The sequence below is a fragment of the Hyposmocoma kahamanoa genome, unplaced genomic scaffold, assembly GCF_003589595.1.
Source record: "Hyposmocoma kahamanoa isolate Upper Pololo Valley unplaced genomic scaffold, ASM358959v1 215, whole genome shotgun sequence".
Taxonomy (NCBI): Eukaryota; Metazoa; Arthropoda; class Insecta; order Lepidoptera; family Cosmopterigidae; genus Hyposmocoma; species Hyposmocoma kahamanoa.
Window position 1 is genome coordinate 2,060,448 of NW_020653736.1, and position 27,173 is coordinate 2,087,620.

Below are 27,173 nucleotides of genomic sequence, written 5' to 3' on the forward strand. Positions count from 1 at the left end.
GGGGGTATAAAAAAATAATTTATTACAATAAAAAACAAAAAAAGTAAGTATTGCAAATCACAATTTCCCTGGGTGCAGTTTGACATTGAAATTAAGTCACTGTATTTTGGATTCTTTGTGTATGTTGGCGACTATGGCTAGGGCACCTCCTGGTATGAATCTGACAAAGTTGTCAGCTGTCAAAGGGCCTAAGGCATACAACCCTTTTGGTGCATTGAGTAATTCATGAGTGCTCTTATCAATGGCTACTGGGTTTGCTCTACCATCAACGGGCTTCCTGGGATCGATACCAAAACCTATGCCACTGGAATAAGGATTCATCTGGCATGTGCATTTAATTTTGTTCTCTAAGGGGTCGGAGTAAGGAATGATTTCGCATCTGCAGTCTTTTTCCACCAAAGTCTTGATTGCACCGTTTTCAAGTTTCACCTTACACGTGCATTTGTCATTCTTGTTGCAATCCGGTATGTCACAATTCGTATTATTGCCGTTTATTTCTGTGTAATTCAGATATCGAGATTTGCAGCTTTGGATGCTTTGTCCTAATACGGATTTCAGGTAATGCCAATGGTTTTTTAAGAAACATTGCCTTTGGTCGTCTTCGATTTTCCGTTTTGCCGCGTGTTTTGTTTCGTCAGTGCATTTCACGCACTTAACGTCAATGCAGTTTAGGTTGAAGTTTGTTTGCAAGAAGAATAGATCCGGTTTTGAACCGATGAGTACAGCTATGAGAGATACGGTCATTTCTTCGATTTCTTTCGTGACTAGGTTGAGGAGTTTTACTCTTTTGGGGCGTAGAGCGTCGTCTTCGATGTCATGGCCGTTTAAACCTGGTTTTTCCGGGACGACTTCCAAGATGACATGTTCTGGATATGGTGTGTAGTTTGGATGGTTTCCGGACGGCCCGTCGCACATCATTTTGTACACCTGTGGAAAAACAAGTTTAAGTTATCAGATGTGGCTTTAATAATTAATTTTCAAGATAGTTTTCTCTGCCTAATTTCGGTGGTAATTTTTATTATTTAAATATAGAATATTATCATGAAATATTTCTTAATACTTGAGTGTAGTATACTGAAGTATTATTGAAAATTTCACGATAATATACTGGAATACTTAAATAATAAAAATTGCCACCGAAATTAGACAGAGAAAACAAACCTGAAAATTACCTTATTGCGGGCGGGACTGGACGACTGATTTACAAAGCTATTTATGTTCCGATTTTAAATTCCGTGTATAGACTCAGAGCGGATGAGCCACAGCGTTATTTTGCTGTATTAAAAATTCGATCTGTATATTTTCGCGATGGGCGATAGTTACTAAAAATAATGGAATTATTCGATAAAAAAGATAATTGAAATAATTCGATTCTTGATATCAATTACTTATTAATGTCTTACACTTCACTTTTTGATTGTTGATCAAATATTGACTATGATTCGAAATAGTTACTAACCTACTAGTAACTAATTTTTGATTGTTGATCAAATATAATAAAATAATGTTGATAAATAATTAATGGATCGATTTTTTGTTTTTCCATTCCGTAGCACATAGTAAGGACGTTTTTCTAGAAACCGAAAATGTAAATAGTAATTACGAAAATTCGATTATTTTTCGGTAAAGACGACTAAAGAGAAACTCGAATGTTTTTAGTAACAATCGCACACGGCTAAGTTCCGAGTGCACGTGAAGGGCGGTAAGGCCGTGGCTGCCCGCGTCGCACCAACCTGGCAGTAGTCGGGGTAGGTGCTGGGGTTGAGCCGGGCGAGGGCGTCGGCGGGCGCGCGGTGCAAGTGGCGCGCGCGCAGGCCGGCGCGCAGCGCCAGCCACACGGCGTCGGCCGCCGACACGCCCGACCCCACGATCAGCACCGACGCGCGGGCCGCGGACGCTGCAACGGACAACGTCAGAGGTAACTATCGCGACAAAAACCTGTTGGCTGACAACGAAACTTTGCTTTCCAACATCGCATTATAAAGTGTTATGACCTAAAAATTGTCCTCTATGTGTTAACTTAGATTACATTTAAGTACTGTTTGATGATGACATGCCGTACGTTTCTTAAACAAAGTACCTTGCCAACTCACAGGTGCGGAGCACAGATTACTTAATAGTTACTACGTAACAGATACGTCACTTGCATACAAAATCGAAAATACCTACACTATAATAGCCTACTAAATCTGATTAATGACACCAGGCGTTCACTACTAGGAAAAAGAAACCTAAGCACGCGCTCAGAGAGGTGAAAATAGCGTTGCCCGCTGTGAGCAGTCATGCGGAGCCGAATCCTCATACATGAAAGACTTGTATGAGCGCTTGCGCCGACGTCAGTGCACTCAGTTGTAGGCACTTATCCTGTAACCTTGAGTGAGTGACGGAGCCCTGACAGGAGCTTTATTTATTTGTTTAAAAGAAGTGAGAATGTAATGAATAAACATTGAAGATCATGAAAACTCGGAAACTATGATTATTAATTACCGAACGCTATTTTTACAAACGTCGGCAAAATTTAGAAGGTTTGACACCTTTATTAATTTGAACTTTTGAATAGGCACCAAAAACAGAATTACTAGAACTAATGTTATATGAAAATCTATAATTACACCTTTATTTTATGACCAAAATAAAGGTGTAATCAACCTTTGGTAGAAATTATATTTTAAGCTTTAAGTGCTGATATTGTGCTTGAAGAATAAAAAAGGGTTTTCGTCCAAGTCCAAGTCGTATGAGGTTTTCAAATTTAACCGTTGAAATGATTTCTGTCCTTTTTGAAGATCGAGTAAAATGACGTTCACAGGGTTGCATGTTTTCATAAAATTTTAAATAGTCATGTATTTGTTGTCGACAGTTTTATCGATAGATTGTGAAATAAGGTAAAATTTTGCCAAAAACGTTCGAACTGTGACTATGACGACGTTCTAATTACGTTATTGCCTTCTTCAGTCTTATTTTGACAGTTGGCCTACTAGTATCGAAATCAATTTTATGTATGAAAACTTACAAAAATTGACAATTCAAATGAACCTGTGCCCAACAGTTGGACGAATAATGGGCCGATGTGACCAACATTAAGTAGATAATCGATAGAATTATCGACTGCACTCACTAGCTGCTTGCAAGCGGGCAACACTTACGCAATGAACTGTCATTTTACTTCATTTTCAAATGAAATGTCCATTTTCAAAAATTGTCGTTCAGAAACATTAAGACCCAAATGCAGGCTAGCACAGTTTCAAAACTGCAAATGGTCAACTTGGGTCCGTATTCTATGTCAATTAAAATTTATAACGCACTCCCTGACTTTTTTAAATTAATAAATAGCCTAAAAATGTTTAAAAACCAACTTAGTAAACATCTGTCCCAAAAATGCTACTATGCAGGAGTTTTTAGTAATGTTATAAAAAAATGCAATGTTAATATGTTATCTGTGTTATAAAAATATGATTATGTAATTTAATAAAATAAATGCAGAATAATAATATCACGGAGTAAATAATCGCAATTATTACGAAGATTTAATTGACAAATGTTATTATTATTATTATACAATACTAAGATATATTGACGAATAATTAATAAGTAATTAATTTTTAATTTATTAATTACTAATAAATAAATTGATTTATTTTTAAAACACTTTAAAGTTAAATTTGACAATCATTTTAAAATTAAATCACTTGACTTTCTGAATATATTTGCTTAGATTTATTTATTTTCATTGTAATAATATTATGTACTAATATTTGATATTGTAATAATATTTGATACTTTACCAACTACTATAAGACCTAATGTAACAACATGTTTTGCAATAAACGATATTATTATTATTAAGACAGACCATACAAATTCATCAATTGCATATATAGTTTATGTTTATAATAAGAAAGTATTATGTACGTACATACATAGATACTAATTGTATAATGTGGCACCCTGCCTAAATGCATCTTCTATTTTTTCGCTGACATGGACCCCTTGTGGCTTAGAGTGAACCTCTAGCGATCGGTATAGCCTAGATCGGACTCGTCGGTACATAGCGTATGTAATAAGGCTCTTACAATGTCCACTGAGAACGTGCAACGCCCGTTCGATGTTGCTGAGCGAGTGCAGCGCGTACTTGGCCACGTCGGGCTCGAGAGTGTTCGGGCGGTCGCCGCCGCCACAAGCCACCACCACATAACGCGCAGCGTACGAAAACGCACGCCCTTCGGACAGGTCGTACCTGGAGACACCACAGAACAATAAATACAGTAGAAGTGGTTAGTTAGTGTCAGACGCGTGCCAACATTAGGTGTCGAAAGACCTACTTGAGACCTACTGTTGTTCTTCTTTTCTTGAAACTTTCGCGCAAATCTCGAAAATCGCAGAAAAACTCTAGTGCTGCACAGAGCTTTATTTATTTATTAGATGTAAATCTTAAACATTATTACTAGTTCTACTCTAGAATGTAAACCTAAACATGTACATACAACATGACCATTCATGAGTAAACAATTTTGTAACAATATATTAATAAAACGTACTTGGGCATAATAAAACCTCAAATAAAATAGAATTACTATGACTATAACTATAAAAGAGAGAAAATGTGGCGCTGGTGGGTTCGATATCAAATAGATCCATCTCTAAATCATCGCCAGGATTAGCCATAAGATCATTCAAAGGGTTGTAAAAAGAAAAAAATAAACTTCAAATCGCAAAAATTTGAGGGGCACTGCCACTGCGCCCGTCCCGCCTGAGACATAAGTTGACAAGTCCATGTAATTTCTCCAGCACCTTTACCCTTCAAAACCGGATAGCAGTAATGCTCGTAAGGTGACAGTACTTCCCTGGACGAACGCTTTCACAAGGTGCTCTCTGGTTAATACTCTGATTAATATAAAACTGTTGCGTACCCCTCGACGATGAACTTGGCGCGCAAAGGGCAGGCTGCGTCGGCGCAGGGCGGGCCGGCTGGACGCGGCAAGAGACGCACGCTGCTCACTACCACGCCCGAGCGAAAGAAACGCTGCAAATGTCATTTTGGACATTTTAGTATGACCGACCGAAGATGACAGACTGACTTTGATGATATTTTTTTCTTTGTGATTTTTGTGTTAAGTTAATTTAAAAAATGAGTGTTTTTCAATTATATTTTGTAGTTGACGTTGAAATTTTTTTTATCTTGCCCAAGTGGGCCTAAAAGTTTCGGAACCTATGGTTTAGTGGCATGTGGCATACAATGTCCGGGCTGTTTTGACAGCTCAGCCGAGGGCTTTCTAATGCCTTCAAGTGAAACTCCTGCTTCATATATATACTTTGTAAAAACGTAGCTTTTCGGTACAATAGAAATTTTGTCTTCTTCGTTTGCCTGGCCTTTTTCCCATTTAATTGGGGTTGGCCCTTCTGGTCACTTTTCTCCAAGACGGCCTGTCCTGGGTCGTCTGTGGTCTAATGCTCTCGCAGATCTTTATTAATAAGGGATATCCATGTCTACTACGTCTCTTGGGCTGGCTACTCATGTCAAGGCCTTTCCTTGTCATATGATCAGATAGACCTCACTTTAAAACTGCCTCTGATGTGGATGTTTTTGACGTGGCCTAATCTTGTAACGCCGCCCGCCGATCTTAGCATTTTTTACATTTAGCACTACAGAAATTTTGTAAAAAAATAATAAGTAACGAACGGCGTAGTGAAAATTTGAATTTATAAAATCGGGGAAAAATGTTTTGTTCAGTGATAACAATATTTTTGTGTACTGCCCTTTAAGAATAAAAATCCAAGATGGCTCAATTTATGTGTCCGGGTGTTTATAATCTAATGTAATATATATGACAACATCCTTAGTAACGTAGGTTATAAGATTTTTGTAACTATCATTATTACGGATACTGTCTAAAAGCTTTGACTTTGAATTAAACGTGTAATTCCCCAACTTGCATTAGGTCAGTGTGGCGGACTGTGCCTTAAGCTCTCTCCTTGAGTCCCGTGCTCATGTTGATAGGGTTGACAATGGCATAACAAAGTTCTGGAGTGGAGGGAAATGCAATAAATATAAATTTTATCGTATCTAAATAGCATATAAATCGCTCCATCCATATATCCAATCCGCTCTTTTGCGTGAAAAGTTTCCTGGCCGTGTGATTTCTCGAATAGACGATCACCATTGGTCGAGATTTTGTGATTTAACACCTGTGGCCCTTTTTCTTTCGGGCTACGTGAAAGATAAGGTATATGCCAATGACCCACAATCGATTCAAGACCTCAAAGATGGAATTCGTGAAGTTGTCGAGTACATACAGCCGCAAATGTGTCAATAGTTGATGGAAAATTTCATGAAACGAATATGGTGTATATTGTATATTGACTGATAATGTTTTCCATTATTAATGGCATACCCTTCTCTTTACAATTTAATAAACATCCGAAGAAATCATTGACTTACAATTATATGGACGTTCGGGTCCGCGCTAAAAAGTGTCCGAACTTATAGGGCGTTAAAATCGTATACAGAGCGTCATTCACGCTTTAGTCTTCGTTTGTTCGACTGACAGCGAAGCAAGCAAAATTAGACAGTACTGCGATGACATTACAATTTAAATTCAACGTTTTAGCTTTTTCATATTCCTTGACATGTCACTACGTTTAAATAGGTTGACTTGGGACATTTGTTTCGTGGTTTTTGTATTGGACCCGTCGTCCATTTATTTGTAAGTCAATGGATGAAATACTCAATTTTGTTACATACCTATCAAAATAACTATTGGAAGGTCTAATATTAATGCAAACCACACTAGATCGATAAAAAAATGCGTTACCAATATGTTTGTGCCAGAGTAAGGAGGATCAAGCATCGGGTTAATAACGACGTAAAGACACATTGAAATTACCTGTAATTTGCACGCATGAACATATCTCCTGCAGTATTTAGCGACAGCCCTAGCGGAGAGCCGGCCTACCCCCGCTGCGGAGTGCGGGGGTAAAGACAGCCAGGCGCCAGGGGATAGCGTGCGGACGGTCGGGGGGAACGTGTGCCAGGCGCCGCCAGGGGGACCGCGGCCGAGAACTACGTGGTCTATCTGTAAATTACAAGTACATAGATACACACACGGTTGAATAACAAAATAGAGTTAAAATTAACATACAATGCCGAAATAAATTGTAATATTAGTATAATAGGGTCATTCTCGACTATTGTTCACTACCTAATTTCTAATATATTATGGAGTAATTATTAATTAATATTTCACGGTACAATACTCGAATATTACATATTATGGCACTATAAAAAAAAACGAATAACTACTTAAATAATGAAAAATAGAGGACTTTACACAAACACACAGGGAGACCAACATCGTAATCGTTCGGCCACAGAGACAGTATTGTGGAGATAAATATGAATATTTATTTATAAAAAAAATATATAAAAATAGAGACATACATTGCGTAAAAAGCGCGTATCTCCACCAAACCAAATTTCACAGGAGATCGATTTAAAGTTATTACTTTGTTATTTCAATGGCTACGACTTTTCTATTTTGCACAGTAAGTATTAATTTATGTTGTCTACAGACTGATAACAATAGATTCCCGTAAATCGCGCTAATTTGGTTGCCACGACATATACGCGGATTTCATTTGGCCCCTAAATTACCGAAATGGAATAATATACTACTATAATACTACTTCAAACAACAAATTATACTACTATAATTTGAACTGCCTCTGTGGCCGAACGGTTACCATGCTGGATTGCCACGCAGAGGTCCCAGGTTCGATTCCCGGGCCGGGAGAAATATTTGTATAGCCTACATTTATTTCTCTCGTGAGTTTGGGTGTAATTTGTGGCTGTCTATATGTGTGTCCATGGCACCCGCGACACAGGGTTTCCTAGTGCGGGGCTATGTTGAGCGTGTGCGTTATTAAAAAAAAAACCGGAGTAATATCGGCCAGTACTCCAAGCACTGAACAGCTATGACATAAACTCAGGACTCATTTACGAATGCCATCAAACACTCTTGGAGGTATGTATACACAACCACGTAACTTTATAGTGGATTAAAGGACACAGCGGCAATGACGCAGCAGATGAACTAGCCAGAAAAGGGTCGGAGACGGACGCTGTAAGACCAGAACCGATAGTGTCCCTCCCTACCAGTGGTCAAGAACAACAATACACAAAAGTACAAAATGTTTTCATAATAACACATGGACAACCCTTACGGTTTGTAGACCAGAACGCTAGTCTATCTCGAAAATTAATGAAACTTAAAACTAGCTTCTCACTCTAACTGCCGCCCTAACGGGTCGTGGTCCATACAATAAACACCTTTTCAATTTAGGTATCACGGACAGCCCTCTATGCAGAGCGCGCATGGAGGGGGAGGAAACGGCCGCGCACATCCTACTACAGTACTCCGGCGTGGCCAGCTACAGGGCTAAATACCTTGGAGTGCCGAGGTCGCTCCCCGAAATCTTCAGCAAACCTAGGAGATTGCTGAGATTCCTGAAGGAGCTTGTGTGGCACGAATAGGACCCTGCACCCACTGCAAAAAGGGGTCTAATAAAGGTTTATACTATTAAATTATATGTATACATACCTGTTTGTCAATTTCAAACTTCCATTCGATCAGCGAGTTGGACTGCAGGCCAAGGTCCGCGCACGGCCGCAGTAAGTTGTCCATCTGTAGATAAAACAATTAAAACCATTTATTTTATTATTACTTAAAACAGAATAAAAGATAACACTAAATTATACTTCATAATCTCAGTACAGCGTACTAAGAAAATCAGCCTCAAAAATTCGTGGAATTACATCTATTTGGCAAGTTTTATTGAAATCGGTTGCCGGAAAGGGTGCGACATCGGATTCATCCCCTAGTTTGCCACCCTTAAAGGTGGGACATTTTCTTCAAATTCAAACGGGACCACTAAGTACTGAGATACCCTCTTTCCAACAAAAAAGAGAATTATCAAAATCGGTTCACAAATTTTATCGCGTAACATGCATACAAAAAAAAGGTAAGGTACCCAAAGGTTACATACACAGACATATATCTAGATAGACGCCGCAAGTGTATGTACTTCGCGTGCCCAGAGTAAGTGGAATTCACTTATTTGCCGCTGTTACACTTCAGAACACGCTCGACCGTTATCGCAGATAAACACCAGTCGGAAACGTGAAAAATGCATAATTGTGCCATTATAAACTGCAAAAGCACCATAACTGTGAGTGAATGGGTAAACAGAGACGTTTCCTTCAAACGGGCAAGTGATTTTGAAGACTTTCGAGAAAACAAATATGCAACAGAGTGTATGCCTCATGATTTGTAATACACTGCGGCTTTTACTTGGTGCGATATATTTGTGATCCTTTGTTAATACGCCATGAATATCGAACGAACGCACTTTTGTATAACGCATTCAGTTTCGTGATACGGCCGCTTGTACATTTTTTTTTGGCCAAATTTAACATTTAGTGATGTATATACGTTAGGCAACACTGTTCTCGATTCTGATCGATTTTGAAAACAAAGGGACGAAAATTATTATGACCTTAGCAATATTATAAAAATATTCTATAACTGAAGTGGTACAGTCTTCAACCAGTTATGTCTAATATTATTAAACAAAAAATCAGTCAACCGTGACCATGGGACCTGTAATGGGCCCGAAACGTCGGTTTGTTTGAAAAAACAAATATACGCGATTTAAATCCGGAAAAATAGTTTCATTTCCTATGTGTAACAATCGCGAAAACCTAAGAACTCGATAAGCAATACTTGAACAAAAATGTTTACGCGTATTCCGTTCAATCAATCGATTTAGATTTACAGCGAGCGGAAGGAAGTTCATCACTAAATAGTTCTTGTGACGTCATAGTGGGTAGAAAAAATGTGGCACGCTTGGTTTCCATACAAATTGCTGTACTTGCGGCGTCTATCTAGATATATGTCTGTGGTTACATATTAATCTATGCATTACATTATGTACGACTGTATGTATATAAACACCTATGACACTTGTATGGCTGTGTATGATAATAAGTATGGTCGGTTTACATACAATGGTCGGTTTGAACGACAATTATAATTTGTAAATTAACTCTGGTGCGTATAATACATAACAATATGCAGGACTCGAAGATGTGTAGGTTTTATTACAAATGTTTTCCAAAGATTTGTAAAGATTGTTTATGTACTTCTTATTTGTTGTTGTATTTTGTGGAGAAATAAAAAGTATTAAAAGTATTATATTCAATAGTGCGAGTGGGCTTACAGAGCTTATCCAAAACACCCACCAGCTTAAATTAACATTAAGATAAAATGATATGAAATTAAGATAGAATTATAATAAATTAAAATTACTAATGCAATTGAAAAAATATAGTAACTGTAATTTACTTAATAACTAATTTCCTATACGTAAAAAGTAGTCATTTAAAAATCTCTTCGCCATCTTAAGAAGTTGTCGAAAGAAAGGACGGGGAAAGCTAACGAGCATATCGCCGACGAGCGTGCGAGTTTGTCCAGGGAAGTACTGCCAACTTACCTATTTCTGCCGCCAAGCAGTAATGTCAGCATTACTGCGTTCCGATTTTGAAGGGTAAGGGCGCTGAAATCAACTGGCACATGGGACTTGTCGACTCATGTCTCAGATCTTTGCGATTTGTGGCACTGCAACTGTTATGGACAGGCGTGTAGCTAACCATCAGACGCACGACTTATTCATCCCGTCACTTGATATTAGATTTAAAGAAAAACTACTGCAATTCAAAGTATCAAATTGTTAGCACCACATTCAGCGAAGAATGTTTGCGTTTGAAATCTGAGTCGACAAAATACGGTAGTTAGTGAGTTAACTGCGAAAGTTAAAGAGGTTGTTTGGCATCGTCAAACTAGCAAAGTTTAATTAGCCATACAAAATTGTTGTTCGTTGATATATACCGTATAATAACACTCAGTTTACGGATATGACTGGGACCGGGTGGTAAGTGGTAATTGCATGGAACTTGCCTGGTTGCTTAAAAGCTCCTAAGAGACTCACAGGATTGTGCGCGGGAAAGCATGCATTAATAATAATAATAATAACGCACACACTCAACATAGCCCCGCACTAGGGAAACCCTGGGTCGCGGATGCCATGGACACACACATAGACAACCACAAATTACACCCAAACTCACGAGAGGAATAAATGTAAGCCATACACAGATTTCTCCCGGCCTGGGAATCGAACTCAGGACCTCTGCATGGCAGTCCGGCATGGTAACCGTTCGGCCACGGAGGCAGTTAAAAGTTAAAGTTATGTATATTCAAATCCGCACATGCACTTACATATTGAATAGGTTACTTCAGATGCTCTATTCACGCACAATTTCCCTCCTAGTCGTTTATTAGATCTTTTATTACAAATAACTTCTAGATTTAGTACCTCTCGTTGGTTCTGACTGAAAACTAGCGCCTTAGGGATCCTAGGCATATGCGAGTCATCCCTTTTCACTGCTATGACAAAAATGTTTTATTCTTCCTGTTGTATTCAATCTGTATTTGTGTCACACTAGTGAATAAAGTGCTTATCTATCTATCTATCATTGCCTGTTTGAAATTTTTTAACCTAACGTTCTGTCGCGCGCGATTGCTGGTGTCCGTTTTTGTTACAACGCAAAGAGCGTCCGTGTAAAGCATAGGTTCTCAACTTTTTGGCACACCGCCCGCTTAGGCAAGATAAAAAAATGTCAATGCCCACCCCCCACAAAAATAATTGATACACACACACACACACACTAAATATATATATATATATATATATATATATATATATAGTATAGTATAAATGTAGTTTATATAGTTTTTTTTTTCAAATGCGGTAGCACTCCCTGGAGACCATCAACGCCTCCCAGTTCTCCAAGACTCTTCAGCGCCCACAGGGACCACTTTGGGAAACTATGCGGTCTATCCTGCGTCATTAGCCTTACACTGTAAAGGCTAATGGCGCAGGATAGACCGCGTGAAACTGACGCGTATAGGAGTGCGCGACTGACGAGTGCGATCGCGCGGTCTGTCCCTTTTTCTTTTGACGTCTTTACACGCGCACTCAATCGCGGAATCACGCGCGATAGAGTGTCTGTGTAAAGGCCGCTATTGAATGTCTAGAATGACAATTGATCGCGGTAACCTTGACCTTGACAGAATATAAAGAGACATCGTCTTAAATGCTAGAAAAAAACGTATGAAACCAGATTCTTAAACAAAGCATTATAGCAGCAAGTACTATTTTCGCAGAGCCAATTCTGCTTATTTATGTAACAGATATGCATTTAGTAAAATTGAATTAAATGACAATTTTTTGTCGAGTTTTTAGGTTTTCGCGATTGCTTCTCAATGGAAATGGAACTTTATTGTCGGATATAAATAGCGTGTACTTGCAACATTTATGTTGAATATCATGATGTTGTACTATCATAATAATAGTAATTATAGCGGACTGTATCAATGGGTGAAAGGGTAAATGTGGAACATTGACTTACAAATAAATGGACGACGGGTCTAATACAAAAACCACGAAAAAAATGTCCCAAGTCAACCTATTTAAACGTAGTGACATGTAAAGGAATATGAAAAAGCTAAAACGTTGAATTTAAATTGTAATGTCATCGTTGTACTGTCTAATTTTGCTTGCTTCGCTGTCAGTCGAACAAACGAAGTCTAAAGCGTGAATGACGCTCTGTATACGATTTTAACGCCCTATAAGTTCGGACACTTTTTAGCGCGGTCCCGACGTCCATATAATTGTAAGTCAATGGGGTGGAAGCTAATAACGAGTGAGCAAGACCAAAAGAATGTACTTACAGCTTTTAATAAGTTATTGGAAAAACACCACGTAGCTGTCACGGCAAAAAACAGCAAACCAACACTAGTAAAAGTCAACAAAAAGGCGCCAAAAACAAGCACATTTAAATTTAGGGTTTAAATACAAAACTAAGCTTAAAAAAGACTATTATAAAATATACACAATAGGATTTGTAGCGATTTGCTACATCAATTATTAAACAAAAGCCTGGATTCGAACCAACTATGCGCTGACGGCAAAAACCGCGTTTAAAACACAGTGCAAAAATCTGCAACCAACGTATAGAAAAATTCGTAAAATCTCGTACTCGTACGTAATTCGTACTGACTCGGTCTGTAATTATAGGATTCGATAAGCGCGGCAGCCCCGGGTTGGCAACAGACACTGGTTCGAGTAACTGTCTACTGCTACTATAAAATAACATTTACGTTGACGAGCGAAGTCAAAATAAATAACTTGAATAGTGTCTGTGACCAAACACTTTCAGAGTACGTCCCTGCACGACTAAACGCAAAAACGTTCTCAATATTCATATACCTTTTTTGTAGTTTTTTTTGTCAAATTCAAAGACCTCTGACTTGAATTTTTGATCGTCAAGGCTTTTGTGAAACGAAACAAGTTATCTGTATACATCGAGTACACAAGGGCAATATTCATTGGTGAGATCGTGCTAGCCAAGATGCCACCCCCTAACGCCCCAATGCGGTACCTCCACGAGTTTCAATGTAAACCCTCGCGTGGCCTGTAGTTATTATAAATAGTTTCTAAGTTATATATTAAGTCTGTATTGTTTAAGAAAGTTATATTTATCGAGGCAGAATGGGTTTGAGATATAAGTTGACAAGTCCCATGTGCCTGTAACTTCAGAATCTCTTCAAGACACACTGGGGTCAAGATTGTAGATTGTCCTAACCGCACATTTTTTCAGGATTCTATAAATATCGGCGGCTTTACCCAAAAGTAAATTTCCCATTGTCAATAAACAGTAAATACAGAAAGTTCTAGACTGAGAACTTCTTTATTAAAAAAAAAAAGGAGGAGGTCCTCAATTCGACTGTATTTTTTTTTTGTGCCTATGTATGTTAACAGATTTTGATGATTCCTTTTTATTGGAAAGAGGGTACCTCAAATATTGGTCCCATTTAAATTTGAAGACAATATTCCACAAACTAGGGGATGAATCCGTTTTCGCGCACTTTCCAGTCACCGATTTCAATAAAACTTGGTAAATAGACGTAATTACACGAACTTTTAAAGAAGGTTTTTTTAAATTTACAATTATTAAATCAGTCTGGTTCACTACAATGACTTAAATAATCAGTTACATAAAAAAAACATGTACCTGCTTACAGTCTGTCAAGCACATATGCAAAGCCAGCACCGTAAGGCTATCAAATAAACATTTCTTTATTGTTATTAGTAGAATAAGCGCAGCGTTTTTGCCTTGACGTGCATATAAATGCCATAGAATAACAATTAAGCAATTTACAAAATAAAGTTTATATCTTCAGTTTTCATAAAATGTTTCTTATGTTTGTTGTTTTGATAATTACATATAGGTAAGTCGAGCGAAGACCTGCCATTTTACCTTATGTGAGAGGTGTTACAGACAAGATCGGAAGAGTCATCAGGCGTGCGTCTATCAAGACCTATTTCAAGCCCCATGAGGAAGATTTTTCAGTTCCCGAGACCCGTGAAATGTAACATCTTTTTACAGGATGCAGGAGTTTACAAACTTGACTGTGAGTGCGGTCTCACGAAGTATTTGTACCCGCGTCAAAGAACATATAGCTGATGTCAAACACCGTCGCGTAAACAAGTCTGCAGTCTGCGAGCAAGTCACGGAGAAACCTACACATTCAATGAAGTTTGACAAACCCCAGGTCCTTGCAAAAGAAGTCCGTTATCTACCCAGGATGCTGCGAGAGGCCATTGAAATTAAAAAACATCCTAATTTCAACAGGGAAGATGGTTTGGGATCCTCTGATGAAAAATCCCAAACAGACATAAGACTGCAGTACTAACTAATATGTTTTAGTTTATTCTAATTTCTATTATTAATTAATAATAAATTGAACTTAATAAAAATTCATTCAATAAAATAATTTGTAAAAGTGAATGTAGCGTAAATTGGAATGTTTTCTTTGTAAAATTAAAAATAAGATATTTAATTAATAACTATTGTAACTATAGTGCATTAATATTAGACATAACTGGTTGACGACTGTACCACCTCAGTCAACTGTGACCTTGAGACCTGTAAAGGGCCCGAAACGTCGGTTTGTTTGAAAAAACAAATATACGCGATTTAAATCCGGAAAAATAGTTTCATTTCCTGTACATATAAATTCCTCACTCATTTTGTTCATTAATGCTGGTAAAGTTCGTCCAGGCAAGTACTGCCACAGCACCTACTTCTGCCGCCAAGCAGTAATGTCAGCATCACTGTTCAAATCAAAGTTCCGGTTTTGACGGGTAAGGTTGCCAGTGAAGTTACAGGCACGGGTGCAAATATTTGCGATTTAAAGCTCTAAAACCGGGTACCCACTAGCGAGCTATAACTGTAACCGTTGCATGTTATGCAACCAAAAAACTTAGTGTGTACATGGTTCGCGAGCAATACGCGTGCGGTCCGCAGTGAGCCGTCTAATTGAAGACTTTTTCAAGCGTACATACTAGAACCTCGTTACTGTATCTGCACGTTACAATTACAACTCGCTGATGAGTACCCGGCCTTGAGTGGCACTGCATTGCCATGGAGATCTACTGCTACTATGTTAAGAAAATCTAGTCATAAGTACCCGCATGTCGCTGCAGGGATTCGAACCGTTTTCAAAGTACGGGAAGTTAATTAGAGAGAGTTATCTAACTATATAGTCATCTGACTCCGACTTTTCGTGATATATCCATACCGAGAGCCGACCGCCTCCAGCTACTTGGAATGGACCTGCAGTTTAATCTCAACTTCGGCAGATACTTTGAAATCCATTGCCAAAAATGCAGCCAGGAAGCCTGGCATCCTTTCCAAGGTGAGGCATTACTTCACATCGGGACAGTTGCTTCAGCTGTACCAAGCACAAGTTCGGTCGTGCACGGAGTACTGTTGCCACCTCTGGGATAGCTCTGCTAAACACCAACTAGCCACCTTGAACGCAATGGACAAAAGTGCCAAGAGGCTTATAGGTGACTCGGAATTAGTAGAGGCGAAACTTCAAAGCTTATCGGTATTCTACAGGATATATCACGGAGAGTGTGCGATAGAATTGCATAATTTGATTCCGCCTTTCCATTATCGGGCGACTAGGCGTAGGGTTGGCTTCCACATTTATATGGCGAACGGTTATGTACTGGAATTCCCTGCCTGCAGACTTGTTCCCTGAACGTTATAACTTGGTCCTTTTCAAGGCAAAAGTGAATAGGCATTATTTAGGAGCGTGTGTCGTCGATCTTATCGTCACTTTCCACCAGGTGCGATGGACGTGAATTGCGCACTTATTTTTTTATAATAAAAAAGTGTTTTCATAGTGCAGTCGCATCTACCAACTCGCATTTAACCTGGACCACCCAGACCTGATCCGTTTTAACAAAGTTTTATACCCGAACTTTGGTACTGCTTGGAATCAAAGCTACCTTACGCCTAAAGTGCTAACCGCTAAATCGTCGATGTCATCAAATAAATGAATAAAGAGAAAACATAATAGATGAGTTATTAATGCAAATAGTGGCCAATGTGATATGTATTTTAAGTGAGATCAAGGTCATGACCGAGTCACGGTCATCAGATGATTTAATATCAGAGAGTGACTCAGCGAAATTTTATGGTAATTTTATTCATGAGTTGAATCTTTATTTTATATATTTGGCTTTGCTTTACTTATTTCTATAATGACATGGACTTAAACTTGGGAATTCCCTATACTGCGTACCAGAGCAACGAAATTCGCTCTAGGTTGCTACTCAGGATACCTAAACCAGAACTAACTTAGAATAACATGTCTTTTTTTATAAAAAAAGCCGACCTCTAAAGTTCGTGGAGTTTGGCAAGTTAGTTTGGCAAGGATTCACCCCCTAGTTTCCCCCTAGTTCACCCCTTAGAGGTGGAATATTTCCTTCAAATTTAAATAGGACCAATCATGATCGGTTCACAAATCGCGTAACATACATTAAAAAAATACAGTCAAATTGAGAACCTCCTCCTTTTATTGAAGTCGGTTAAAAAATAATTTATGTAACAATTCATTAAATCACATCATAATTAAATTCAAAAATTTAAAGTTGTTGCTGCAATATTTTGTAAAGATGGAAAGCAGTTACATCATCACCTTAAAGAACTACGCAAACAAACCAACATTTCGGGCCCTTTCCAGGTCCCATGGTCACGGCTGATCATGGGACAAATATACGCGATATAGGTCAGAAAAAAATTGTTTCATTTTCAATGGAAAATGCAAGAAATTACTTATATAATATTTTCATATCGCCACGACTTAGCATCAAGGTAACATGTAATTATAGAAATACAATAAGACTTAAAATTTCCTCTCATACATAAAAAAAGTATTAAAATTAATAGGTATTGCAAAAATGTCCTTAAATGTAAATAAACAATGCAAATAATAAATATTTTACAGTCTTTTTTTATGTCTAAATGGAATTAATTTAAAAAAATCCTTCAAACAGTGGCATGTTAAGTCATAGTCAAACAAACTTTATTTCATACTGATTAAACTCCACTGCTCATTCGTGAGGCAGAATCCCCTGACAAAAATGAGCAAGAAACTATAGGGGTTGCTCTTTGTAAATATACATTTGAATATATTTACCATAACAATATTTAATTCAATTCATTATTACACTTAGATCGAGACTGCCTGCAAGAGCTAAACTGATTACTACCACGGATTTTTGTTATCCAAGTACGCAGAAGCTGTATAATAATCTTTAGTATAAAGTTTTTGTTACGCTGTAGTTTTGGACCTCGTAAATCGCAATTTCTGAATATCACTCGGAATCTTATTATAAAAGCGAATATATAGCCCTTTAAATGAATTGAAGACTTTATGAAGACGACTGCCGAAATTATTAGTTTATTTTTATTCCTCGTATTAATGTTACGTCTGTCACTATTTTGTTGTATTTTCAAATTATTATTCTTAATGATAAATTACTATGATAAAAATACGAAATACGGCAGTTACTGATGCATGTAAATAAACTTTAACATCCTGAAAATTCGAAACCCTTTTGTATACAACACACACAACACAAACTCACTCACACTATTATTATTTAATTGAGTTGTGTGTCACATATCACATATCAAACCACGCTGTGGTTTGATATGTGATATCACACTTGATAATGTTACAAAATATTGGCCTTTCAACAAATGTGGTATGCGTTATTGATAAATTTTATCAATTTTATTAACCTTGAAAGCAGACCCGACCCACTGCTGTTTTTATTTACAATTCGTGGCGATTGTATTGTTTCACGATAGTTTTAACGTCGTAAATGACAAAGTTGTACAACAACCGGGATCTTATAATAGAACCGTGTACATTGCCCCTTAAATTAATTTGTGACTTTGCAAAGACGACTGTCGGAACAGCAATTTTTTTTTTTTCGTATTAATATCCAGTGCTGGTGTTACCTATGGTGCAGGGCGTTAAGGGACGCCGACGCCGAGCCTCCTCTCGCGACGCCCTTACAGAACCTATGTCCCTCGCGATGCCCCTACAGAACCTACGTCTCTCGCGACGCCCCTACAGAACCTACGTCGATGGCGGTGCAAACGAATTAAACAGGTATCATTCCTCAACACCATTTATAATTGCACCATTTGCACTCGAATTTCAGATCATTGGGGAAAATATAATTGTAAGAATTCCAATTTGATTGTGTGGCTTCTAGAAGGTGCCAGGATATTGACTGTACCCGGGCGCTACATGAGCTTGCGCAGGCGCTGATATTTCTCTACAAACATACATAATATCACGTCTGTCTTTGCTACTAGGGAAGATAAACATCATGAACCTCCAACCGCAACGCTCCTGACAACCTTATTTCGGCTCCTCCAATCGCTTTAGTCTCTTCATACATTCCCGGCTTTTATAAGGCCATCTCCAATTTCATCAAGTTATGTACTTCGAGATCTACCTCTTGTTATCTATCATTACGTTTACTGTAAACCAGAAGAATGATGGCTCAGTTTCCAGAACGAATATAAATAAAGATCACAAAAGTTTGTCGAGGTCGACATTTATGACGGTTAATGAAAACGTTACTTATGACAATGTAGAGCATAAACCTAGCGAACTATATGACCGTGTAATTTTAAGCTTACTAGATACCATACTGTAGACCTACTTCTGAAAAAGTTCGTCCGGGGAAGTATTGACACTTTATCTATTTCTGCCACCAAGTAGTAATACAAACATTGCTGAGTTCCGGTTTTGATATGTAGGGGTGCTGGTCAACTAATGTCTTAGGTTGACGGATGCAATGGTAGTACCCCTCAGACCTTTGTGATTCACATTCTGAGTGGCACTCAAACAGTCATGGGTAGATTTACGCTTACAACCAGGCGCGCGACCTGTTTACCTCGTCACTGGATATGATAAAAACAGGTCTCATGTTAGAAGAATAATCCAATTCTGGGCTTGTCATTTCCTGAACCAAAAATAATCGACCGATCGATCGAAGGAATTTTTTCTGAGTGTTCGATCTTTGTATTAATAATTATAACAAACTATTGGAGTAATTTCACAAAAATTATTGAATATCAATTCAATAAAAATTCAAAAATAATCGTTCATAGCATTTCATATACAGAGGGTAACATAGCGCCCCGGTCATTTAAAATGATAACCAACACATACGTTTAGCAATATCATTTGCATTCTAAAAGTAGTTTTCAATTCTCGAAAATAAAAAACTGCTTCCCCATTTTTCGAATAATGCCGGTAAATTAGAAAATGAGACTTACCAATAAAGGTATAGGGTTCTGACTCCTGCCTTCTAGTCCTTCTGCGAGCTCCATCAAATCAGTGTCGTACAAACTTTGACCGGTTGGCAGGTTTGATAGTCTGCAATGGAGAAAACTTATTTCAATGCACTGACTGGTATGGGACGCCACATATGTCGATACATTGGCCCAGTACTATCTCCAAGACATAAGCAGATGGCTGGTTCTGAAGCAGAACGGGCAGAAAGATTAAAAAGCCAAATATTAGAGGGACTTAACTCCGACTACTTATTCGCACCTGTCGGAGTGCATAACCTAACTCTGTGAGGTCCCAGCGAACTTTGTATAAAATCATATCCCAAAATGAAGAAACTTAAGTGCTCGTAGTTTGCCCAAAGTATTAGGAAAGCCGTACAAAGATAGCATGCTCCTAGTATTTCTTTTCGCCGTCCTGCGTAGGGATCCGATTTCATCCAATTAATGAAGTCTAGTCCTTTGAATCTCTATAAAATGACAAAAACATTTCTCAATAAAGAGGCATATTATATTATTTGAGCATAATATTTTGACGACCTCGGTGGTCAAGTGGCTTGCACTCCATTATGTCTCCATCTCCGAGGTTCCGGGTTCGGAAAAAGTTGATATTGCCTCGGGTCTGGGTGTTTGTGGTACCGTCGTTGTTTCCGATTTCCATAACACAAGTGCTCTAGTTACTTACTTTGGGATCAGAGCAATGTATGCGATGTTGTCTATTCACAAAAAGTTAAACCTCATTGTTTGAAGTAAAACATTTGATGGGCAGAGGTGGCACATGATCGACAGCCGTGAATAAATTTGAAGGAGGTTTTTGGGTCAACATAGATGTTATAATAAAAATATTGGACAACGGAAGTTAGGAAGAAAGCGAGGAAGATCCTGGAAGAGGTGGAAAGAGAAATTTAACGAGTTCGATGCAGAAAATGAGAATAACAGGCAAGAGCAAACACCCTCTAGAAAATAGGTGTTATAGACAGTTCCTTAGTGCATTACTTGAAAGTGAGCAGGAGAGAAAGCATTTTGCATGGGGAGTGCGAAGGAATGGCCATACACAAAGCAAGTAACGTGAGGTATCCTAAAGCTAGGAGACCTTCAGCATCAGCTGGCAATTGGTGACCTTTCTAGAGAGGCTGGGTGTCAATGGTTCTTCACTCACCACTGCAGATGCAAGTAACGAAAAATTTCCACGTTTATATATACATGATAGGAAACAATGAAGGAGGAAACGTAGCGACTTTGCTTCAGCCGTGACACGGGGCAGACTTTAAAAAAACGAATTACACAATCATCACTCATTGATAGTTATATCCATTATACCATACCTGGCTCTAAGCATGTCGTCGATAGGTAGATCCTCAGGAGGTTGTTTGAGATATGGCACGTTGCCGGCCAGCATGAATGACGTCACCATACCGCTGGGACCATTGCCTGTGGAGAGAATTATTGACAAGTTAGTACACAATATTCGGTACAAAACTAACACTACACTGCTACGAGCAGGAATGACGTCATCATCACTTTAAGGGCGTTACCTGTCCAAATAATTGTGGACTAGTTAGTAAGGACCATTGGGAACATAACAAGTCCTGTATTGCTAGCTCGCAGAATAGCATCATCCAACACTCTGGAGTTATTGGAGACTATTGCGACGCCGTCATAGCCTAGTAGCACCTCGGCATGTAAGAACAAGGTTCAGTGCTTGCATCTCTAGTGAACTTTTGTTTACGATTTATCAGGAATCTCAAGGTTGATGCAATTCGTAAAAGAAGTCCTCAAGCTGCTTCGAAACAGCATGCTGTACTTTGGCCTAATACAAATGTTCTTTATGTAAAGGCCCAATCATGTAAGTAAGCGAGACCTAGAAAGCGAAGTGACTAAGATCCCTTAATGTGACACGTAAATAGTTATTTTTATTTATAAACAATGGAAATTGCAATTTATGAGCGTTTACTTTTATTGCATGACCACTTACTTATAATTTTATAGTCAATTATAAACCACAAATAAATATTTGTATGACTCTCATACAAGTCATACAAAACCTGTTTTTACTTTTGTTCTTGCTTATGGTGTCTAAGTTTAGTGTTAAATAGTTCTGTTTTTAGTTTTTGACCTCCGACGCAAAAAGAAGGAAGTTACAAGCTTTTGCTTGTGAATCTGCTAACAGATCTGTTTAAAGATCATCAGTTCTTATCCCAGTTAGTGTATGGATCTCAGTGAATCAATATTTATGTTACTTTGGATAAACTACACAAAGGCGTTTCATGATGCCTTACGTGTTCATTGCAACAACACATTCAGACATCTGATGGGCCTGGAGCGACACTCTAGCGCTTCTGGCATGTTGATGCAAGTCGTCGTCTCGAATTGACACGTTCTGTGCCATCGTGAGACGTAGTATATTTTGTTAGCAGTAGAGGTCCTTGTGAAAGAGCTCTTCCAGCGAAGTACTGTCTGCCTATTTCTGCTTATATTACCAAGCAGTAATGTGAGCATTACTGTGTTTCTGTTTTGAAGGGTGCTGGTGGAATTACAGGCACACGAGACTGTCAACTTATGTCTCAAGATCACAGGCGCGCAGCCCAGTGCCCCTAAGATCTTTGCGATTTCAAGCTCTGAGTGGCACTGATACTGTTACGGACAGGCGTGTAGCTTAACATCAGGTGCACGCATAGATATTAGGAGGTTATCTATGGGCAGACGCCTTGTTTGTCCCGTCACTTATATCATAAAAAAAATTGTGATTTTATCGACTTTTTGAATGCCCTGTTTTGTTCGGATTTTTAAATTTTATTTTTTTACCTATTGGGAATTCTGTGCGTGCCCTACCATGAGTTTACTATGACAATTGTCGATTTTGTGGTGTCATAAGGAAAATCAACCTTTTCTATAGAAATATTTTATACCTATCGCTGGAAACTTATACTGATGAATTTATAAAAAGTTTAGGTACACGGTCAAACCAAGAGATAATGGAAAAAGCGTGGCAAACTTACTTTTGTATCTCCTTTATTGTGACTTAGTACAAATTTGTATAACACAATTTGTTAGTCGACAGCAAATCGTGAGTTGTCCCGCCGTTTCATTGATAATCTGATACAAAGTAGAGTAATTGTCGACGAGACAACATTGATAAGTGCAATAGATTAGAAATTACGTAGAGGCGACAAAAAGTGCCGCCTTTTCGTCTCCACGCATGACCTCATCAGCGTTGTTGCGACAGGTTCGACTTTGTAAAGGCTGATTTTATATCATCATAATTATAATAACGCACACACTCAACATAGCCCCGAACTAGGGAAACCCTGTGTCGCGGGTGCCATGGACACACATATAGACAACCACAAATTACACCCAAACTCACGAGACAAATAAATGTAGGTCATACAAATATTTCTCTCGGCCCGGGAATCGAACCTGGGACCTCTGCGTGACAGTCCGGCATGGTAACCGTTCGGCCACGGAGGTAGTTTAAATTATCAACTCTTTATTGAAATATTGTTCAAGTTCCCTACAAATGCACACGTAAGACACACATCCTTATGCCACTTTACATGGCCACTTGTAATCACTATTGGGTGTTTGATGTACTTGGAAAAATATTTGACGTACAGACAAACATGCGGACACTGACAAATATGACCGTCTACACATGGAGCCAGATAGGGAGTTAAAATAATCAATGTGACTATAGCGTCCACGGTTTGTTTGCGTATTTGCCTATTTGGTACCTTTGATGTGTGTTGAGAACACCAGCGCGCAGTAACGTGAATTTGGTGTTTCCTGTATTTGTCGAATAGGCAAACAAGGCAAATACTTTGTCACACACGCTTGGTGTTTGTTTGCCAAGTATATGAAATACCATCTTTACAAATAAATGAATTATGATTAAAATTGAACGTTCGACAGGTATGAACAACGGAGGGCAGAAAAGAGACAGATTAGGTGTGTCAGCGACGCGCTCATTGTTTAGAATAATATAGTTTTAATTTTAGAAAATAAGGTACATTTAGTTTGTTTTCTTTTGTATTCCACCTTGTTTTTTTAATGCCAACCGCGGCGAGGCAGTCCGCTGCTACTCGCGAGCCGTACCGCACGGCGTCATTTGTAAATCGCAATTTTTTTTAGTTAATTCGTTTTCCTGCAGTACAAGTGATTTTTATTTCTAGCGCTAGTTCGTACAACCAGTAACAAGGTGGTTGCCCTTACCTGGAATCTACGCAGCAAAGATTTTTGAACTACGAGTACGTTTTTAGGGTTCCCGGAAATAAGTTTTGCACAATAAAACTTAAATTAATATTTAGGAAACCTTCGACACAAAACAGTTTTTCTAAAGATTCAGTAATAATCCGTAAATTAACCTAAAGCGTAGAGACCAATCCCGTTTGCCCAAACACGATTGTTCTGACGTGTGTAGTTGCGGAGTTAGGTAGTGCAGATTGTCCTTGTTGCAGCATCAGATCAAGGTTACCATATTATTGTAATGTCGTCGGACTCCACACCAAATTTCAAGCCACTAGGACAAGTGGAAGAAAAACAAATATCCATTTTATGACTGAGATTCCGACACTAACCGGGAAAAAGCCTATGAACGAAATAGCTTTAAACAGATGAACTAATCAAATATGGGTAAGAATTGTCCCGATTAAATTAGCCTTTAAAGAAAAAAGAAAACGGTTTAAGACTCGATACTACCTCGACCTAAGCAAAATGGAGCAAAATGAACCATTTTGCTTAGGCCGAGTGGCAGGGACACTGGCTTTATTTCAGAATTATTTTTTTTTTAACGACATGATACTGTATATCGTATAGTATACGTGTTCTATTTAGTTTAGTTGGCAGTATCTATTAAATGATAAAAAAAAAAAAAAAAAATTGAAAATCCATTCTATAAAGTTGACGAATATTTAGACCTTATGCATTCAAAAAAATGCTCATTATTTTATAACATTTAATGTATCTATTAATGATTTATTACTTATGCGATTTATATCATAACAATATACTATTATTAAATAATATTTAAATTTATGTGTATATTGTGCAAATCTTTGAATTTAGTTCTAGTAATATGTTGAGTGTGTGCGTTAGTTATAGTTAATATTAAATGTTAGTAGTAAATGACTTTGATAAGATATTTTGTACTATTGACGTGCTAAATGTTACGAGCTTTGTGACGTGGTAAACGAGCGAGCTTTGTGACGCGGTTTTCTTGTAAAATTTCGAGATAAGTTTGTGTTTTTTTTTCAATCGTGAAAATTTAGGAATCGCGTTTTCACTCCGTGTACATCAGTGTACATCCTCAATTTTACTATTTCCAAAATTATTGATTCAACAGTTTCACTATTATGCAGAATCGACAAAAATCATTTGAGGTTGTATCAATTCTTAAGATCGGTACATTAGTTTGGGAGCTACGACGCCACAGACGAGATACACAGATAAGGGATTAATTATTAATAATTAAACTTAGAACTCCCTCTTTTTGTGTCGGAGATTAAAAATAACAAATTCGATCCCACTAAGTGACTGTATCATCATTTTTGTTAGGAGTTAGCGACAATATTGAGCTTGATCTCAAGGGACCGCAGCTTCGGACGCGCCAATGAATAGGTGTTATATACATTACGTGGCAGTTCTACATCCGTGTAGTCTATGACACGGATCATTCTAGAGTAGTTCACAGTAGTATGTTTAGGCCGTGTTATGGGTCAATTGACTCGACTTGAATTGCAGGTCATGTGTGGATGGAAAATTTCTATTCATTTCGATTGCTGCCATGGCCATTATCATTTGGCACTGATATCGCAATTATGGCTACAGTTATGAAAGATTTTAGTCTTGTACGGTCAATAGCATGTCAAGCTTGCAATTTAAACTTAAACTTTGGAATGTTCTTATCTTAAGAGGCATAAGTAAATGTTTAGAACCATTACTTCTCGCTAACGGAAAACATCGTGATGAATACTGTCTGGCGAAGTCCACAAGAGTCATGCGCCTGGTGGTAAGCGGCACGCCTACTCATAACAGCTGCAGTGCCACTAAGAGCTTTAATAACAAAGTTCTAAGAGCCACTGTCACTGTACCCGTCACCCTGAGATATAAAGTTGAAAAGTCCCACGTGTCTGTCAGTTTCACAAGCAGTTTGATTTTGATTGCCTCTCCCGATCGGAAATTGCGTCTCTTCCGAGTCGAGGCGCACAATTGCGATTCAACTCACAAATTAGAAAGATATAATAGGAATCAGGTTCATCTTCTCGCTCGGAAACCCACTTGATTTTCAGACTTGGATGAATTGAATTAAAATCAATCTGCAGTACCCTTGATTCGGTTGAGGCTCTTGACTCGGTTGAAGGCAAAGCCAGGAGACTTATTGGCGACGATAAGCTCGAATCTAAACTTCATAGTTTAGCCTACCGGCGCCGAGTTGCCCGTCTGTCGCTTTTCTACAGAATATATTTCGTTGAGTGTGCCTATGAGGTTCATCAGCTTATCCAGCCATTCATTACCATCGGACATATAGATGCACAGCGGGATATCATCTTTCCTTGGTCGATATTCATATACATATTCAAGATCTTTATTATGTGCACAGCTCAAGGATGCAATACCCTGCCCGCGAATGTGTTTTCGAGCACGTATGTACAACCCGAGTAGCTTTAATGTGCGACTGAATAGGCACATTCTGGGTGAGCTCGTTCCATCGTAGATCCTATCTTTGCTCCAGGGCTAGGTTTATTTATTTATTTAAGATTTACCAACGCTTGAGTACATTGTTACAATTATAGGAACTTATGCTAGCAAAAAAATAAATTACAAACTAAATGCATCAAACAATTACAGGTAAAATACCACTTGCAAGGTTACTATACATTCACTTTCAAAACCGCAACGGAGTAATGCTTACGCTACAGCATGGCGGCAGAAATATCTAAAGTAGCAGTACGTACCCAGAGGAACTCTTTCACATCGAGCTCTATTGGGTCGTATTCCAGAACTCTACTCAATGCTCACAAGTCAGAACCTGAGCCTTGAGGCTTGACCCTCAGAGGAGATCCGTGGGTTCTTGATGATTAAGATGACGGAAAGTATACTTACCAATAATGACGACTTCTTTGTACACCAAATCCTCCGATAAAGTGTGTTGGCATGGCTTCATGTTGTCTTTCATGTTTTGCTAAGTCTAAATATCACATACGATCTTTATTTAAAAACTAAATAAATTAAGTAGTATTTAATAAAATTTTTGTGCACTGACACGTCCAGTAAATATTATTTACTCTACTAATTTTTAATAACTTTGGGGATGTATCCGAGTATTGTC

General features: G+C 38.3%; 1 protein-coding gene across 1 annotated transcript; it reads right to left on the reverse strand.

Annotated features, from left to right (window-relative positions):
* On the reverse strand, positions 1-27,173 carry LOC113227720 (oxidative stress-induced growth inhibitor 1-like). Its single transcript, XM_026460706.1, has 9 exons — positions 26,948-27,173; positions 21,172-21,277; positions 19,835-19,934; positions 8,595-8,678; positions 6,882-7,070; positions 4,908-5,020; positions 4,071-4,234; positions 1,734-1,897; positions 1-927 (listed from the first exon to the last, which is right to left on the reverse strand). Exons 1-9 carry the CDS (start codon positions 27,018-27,020, stop codon positions 97-99), a joined length of 1,824 nt encoding a protein of 607 aa, XP_026316491.1. The 5' UTR covers positions 27,021-27,173; the 3' UTR covers positions 1-96.

Bases quoted from the DNA above. Each gene is read 5' to 3' on its own strand.
- LOC113227720 (XM_026460706.1), bottom strand. From the start codon at position 27,020: ATGAAAGACAACATGAAGCCATGCCAACACACTTTATCGGAGGATTTG. The intron at 8,679-19,834 runs GTAAGTCTCATT...TTTTATCTACAG, and splicing joins AGAACCCTATACCTTTATTG to ATGGACAACTTACTGCGGCC. The intron at 7,071-8,594 runs GTATGTATACAT...TGTAATTTACAG, and splicing joins AGTTTGAAATTGACAAACAG to ATAGACCACGTAGTTCTCGG.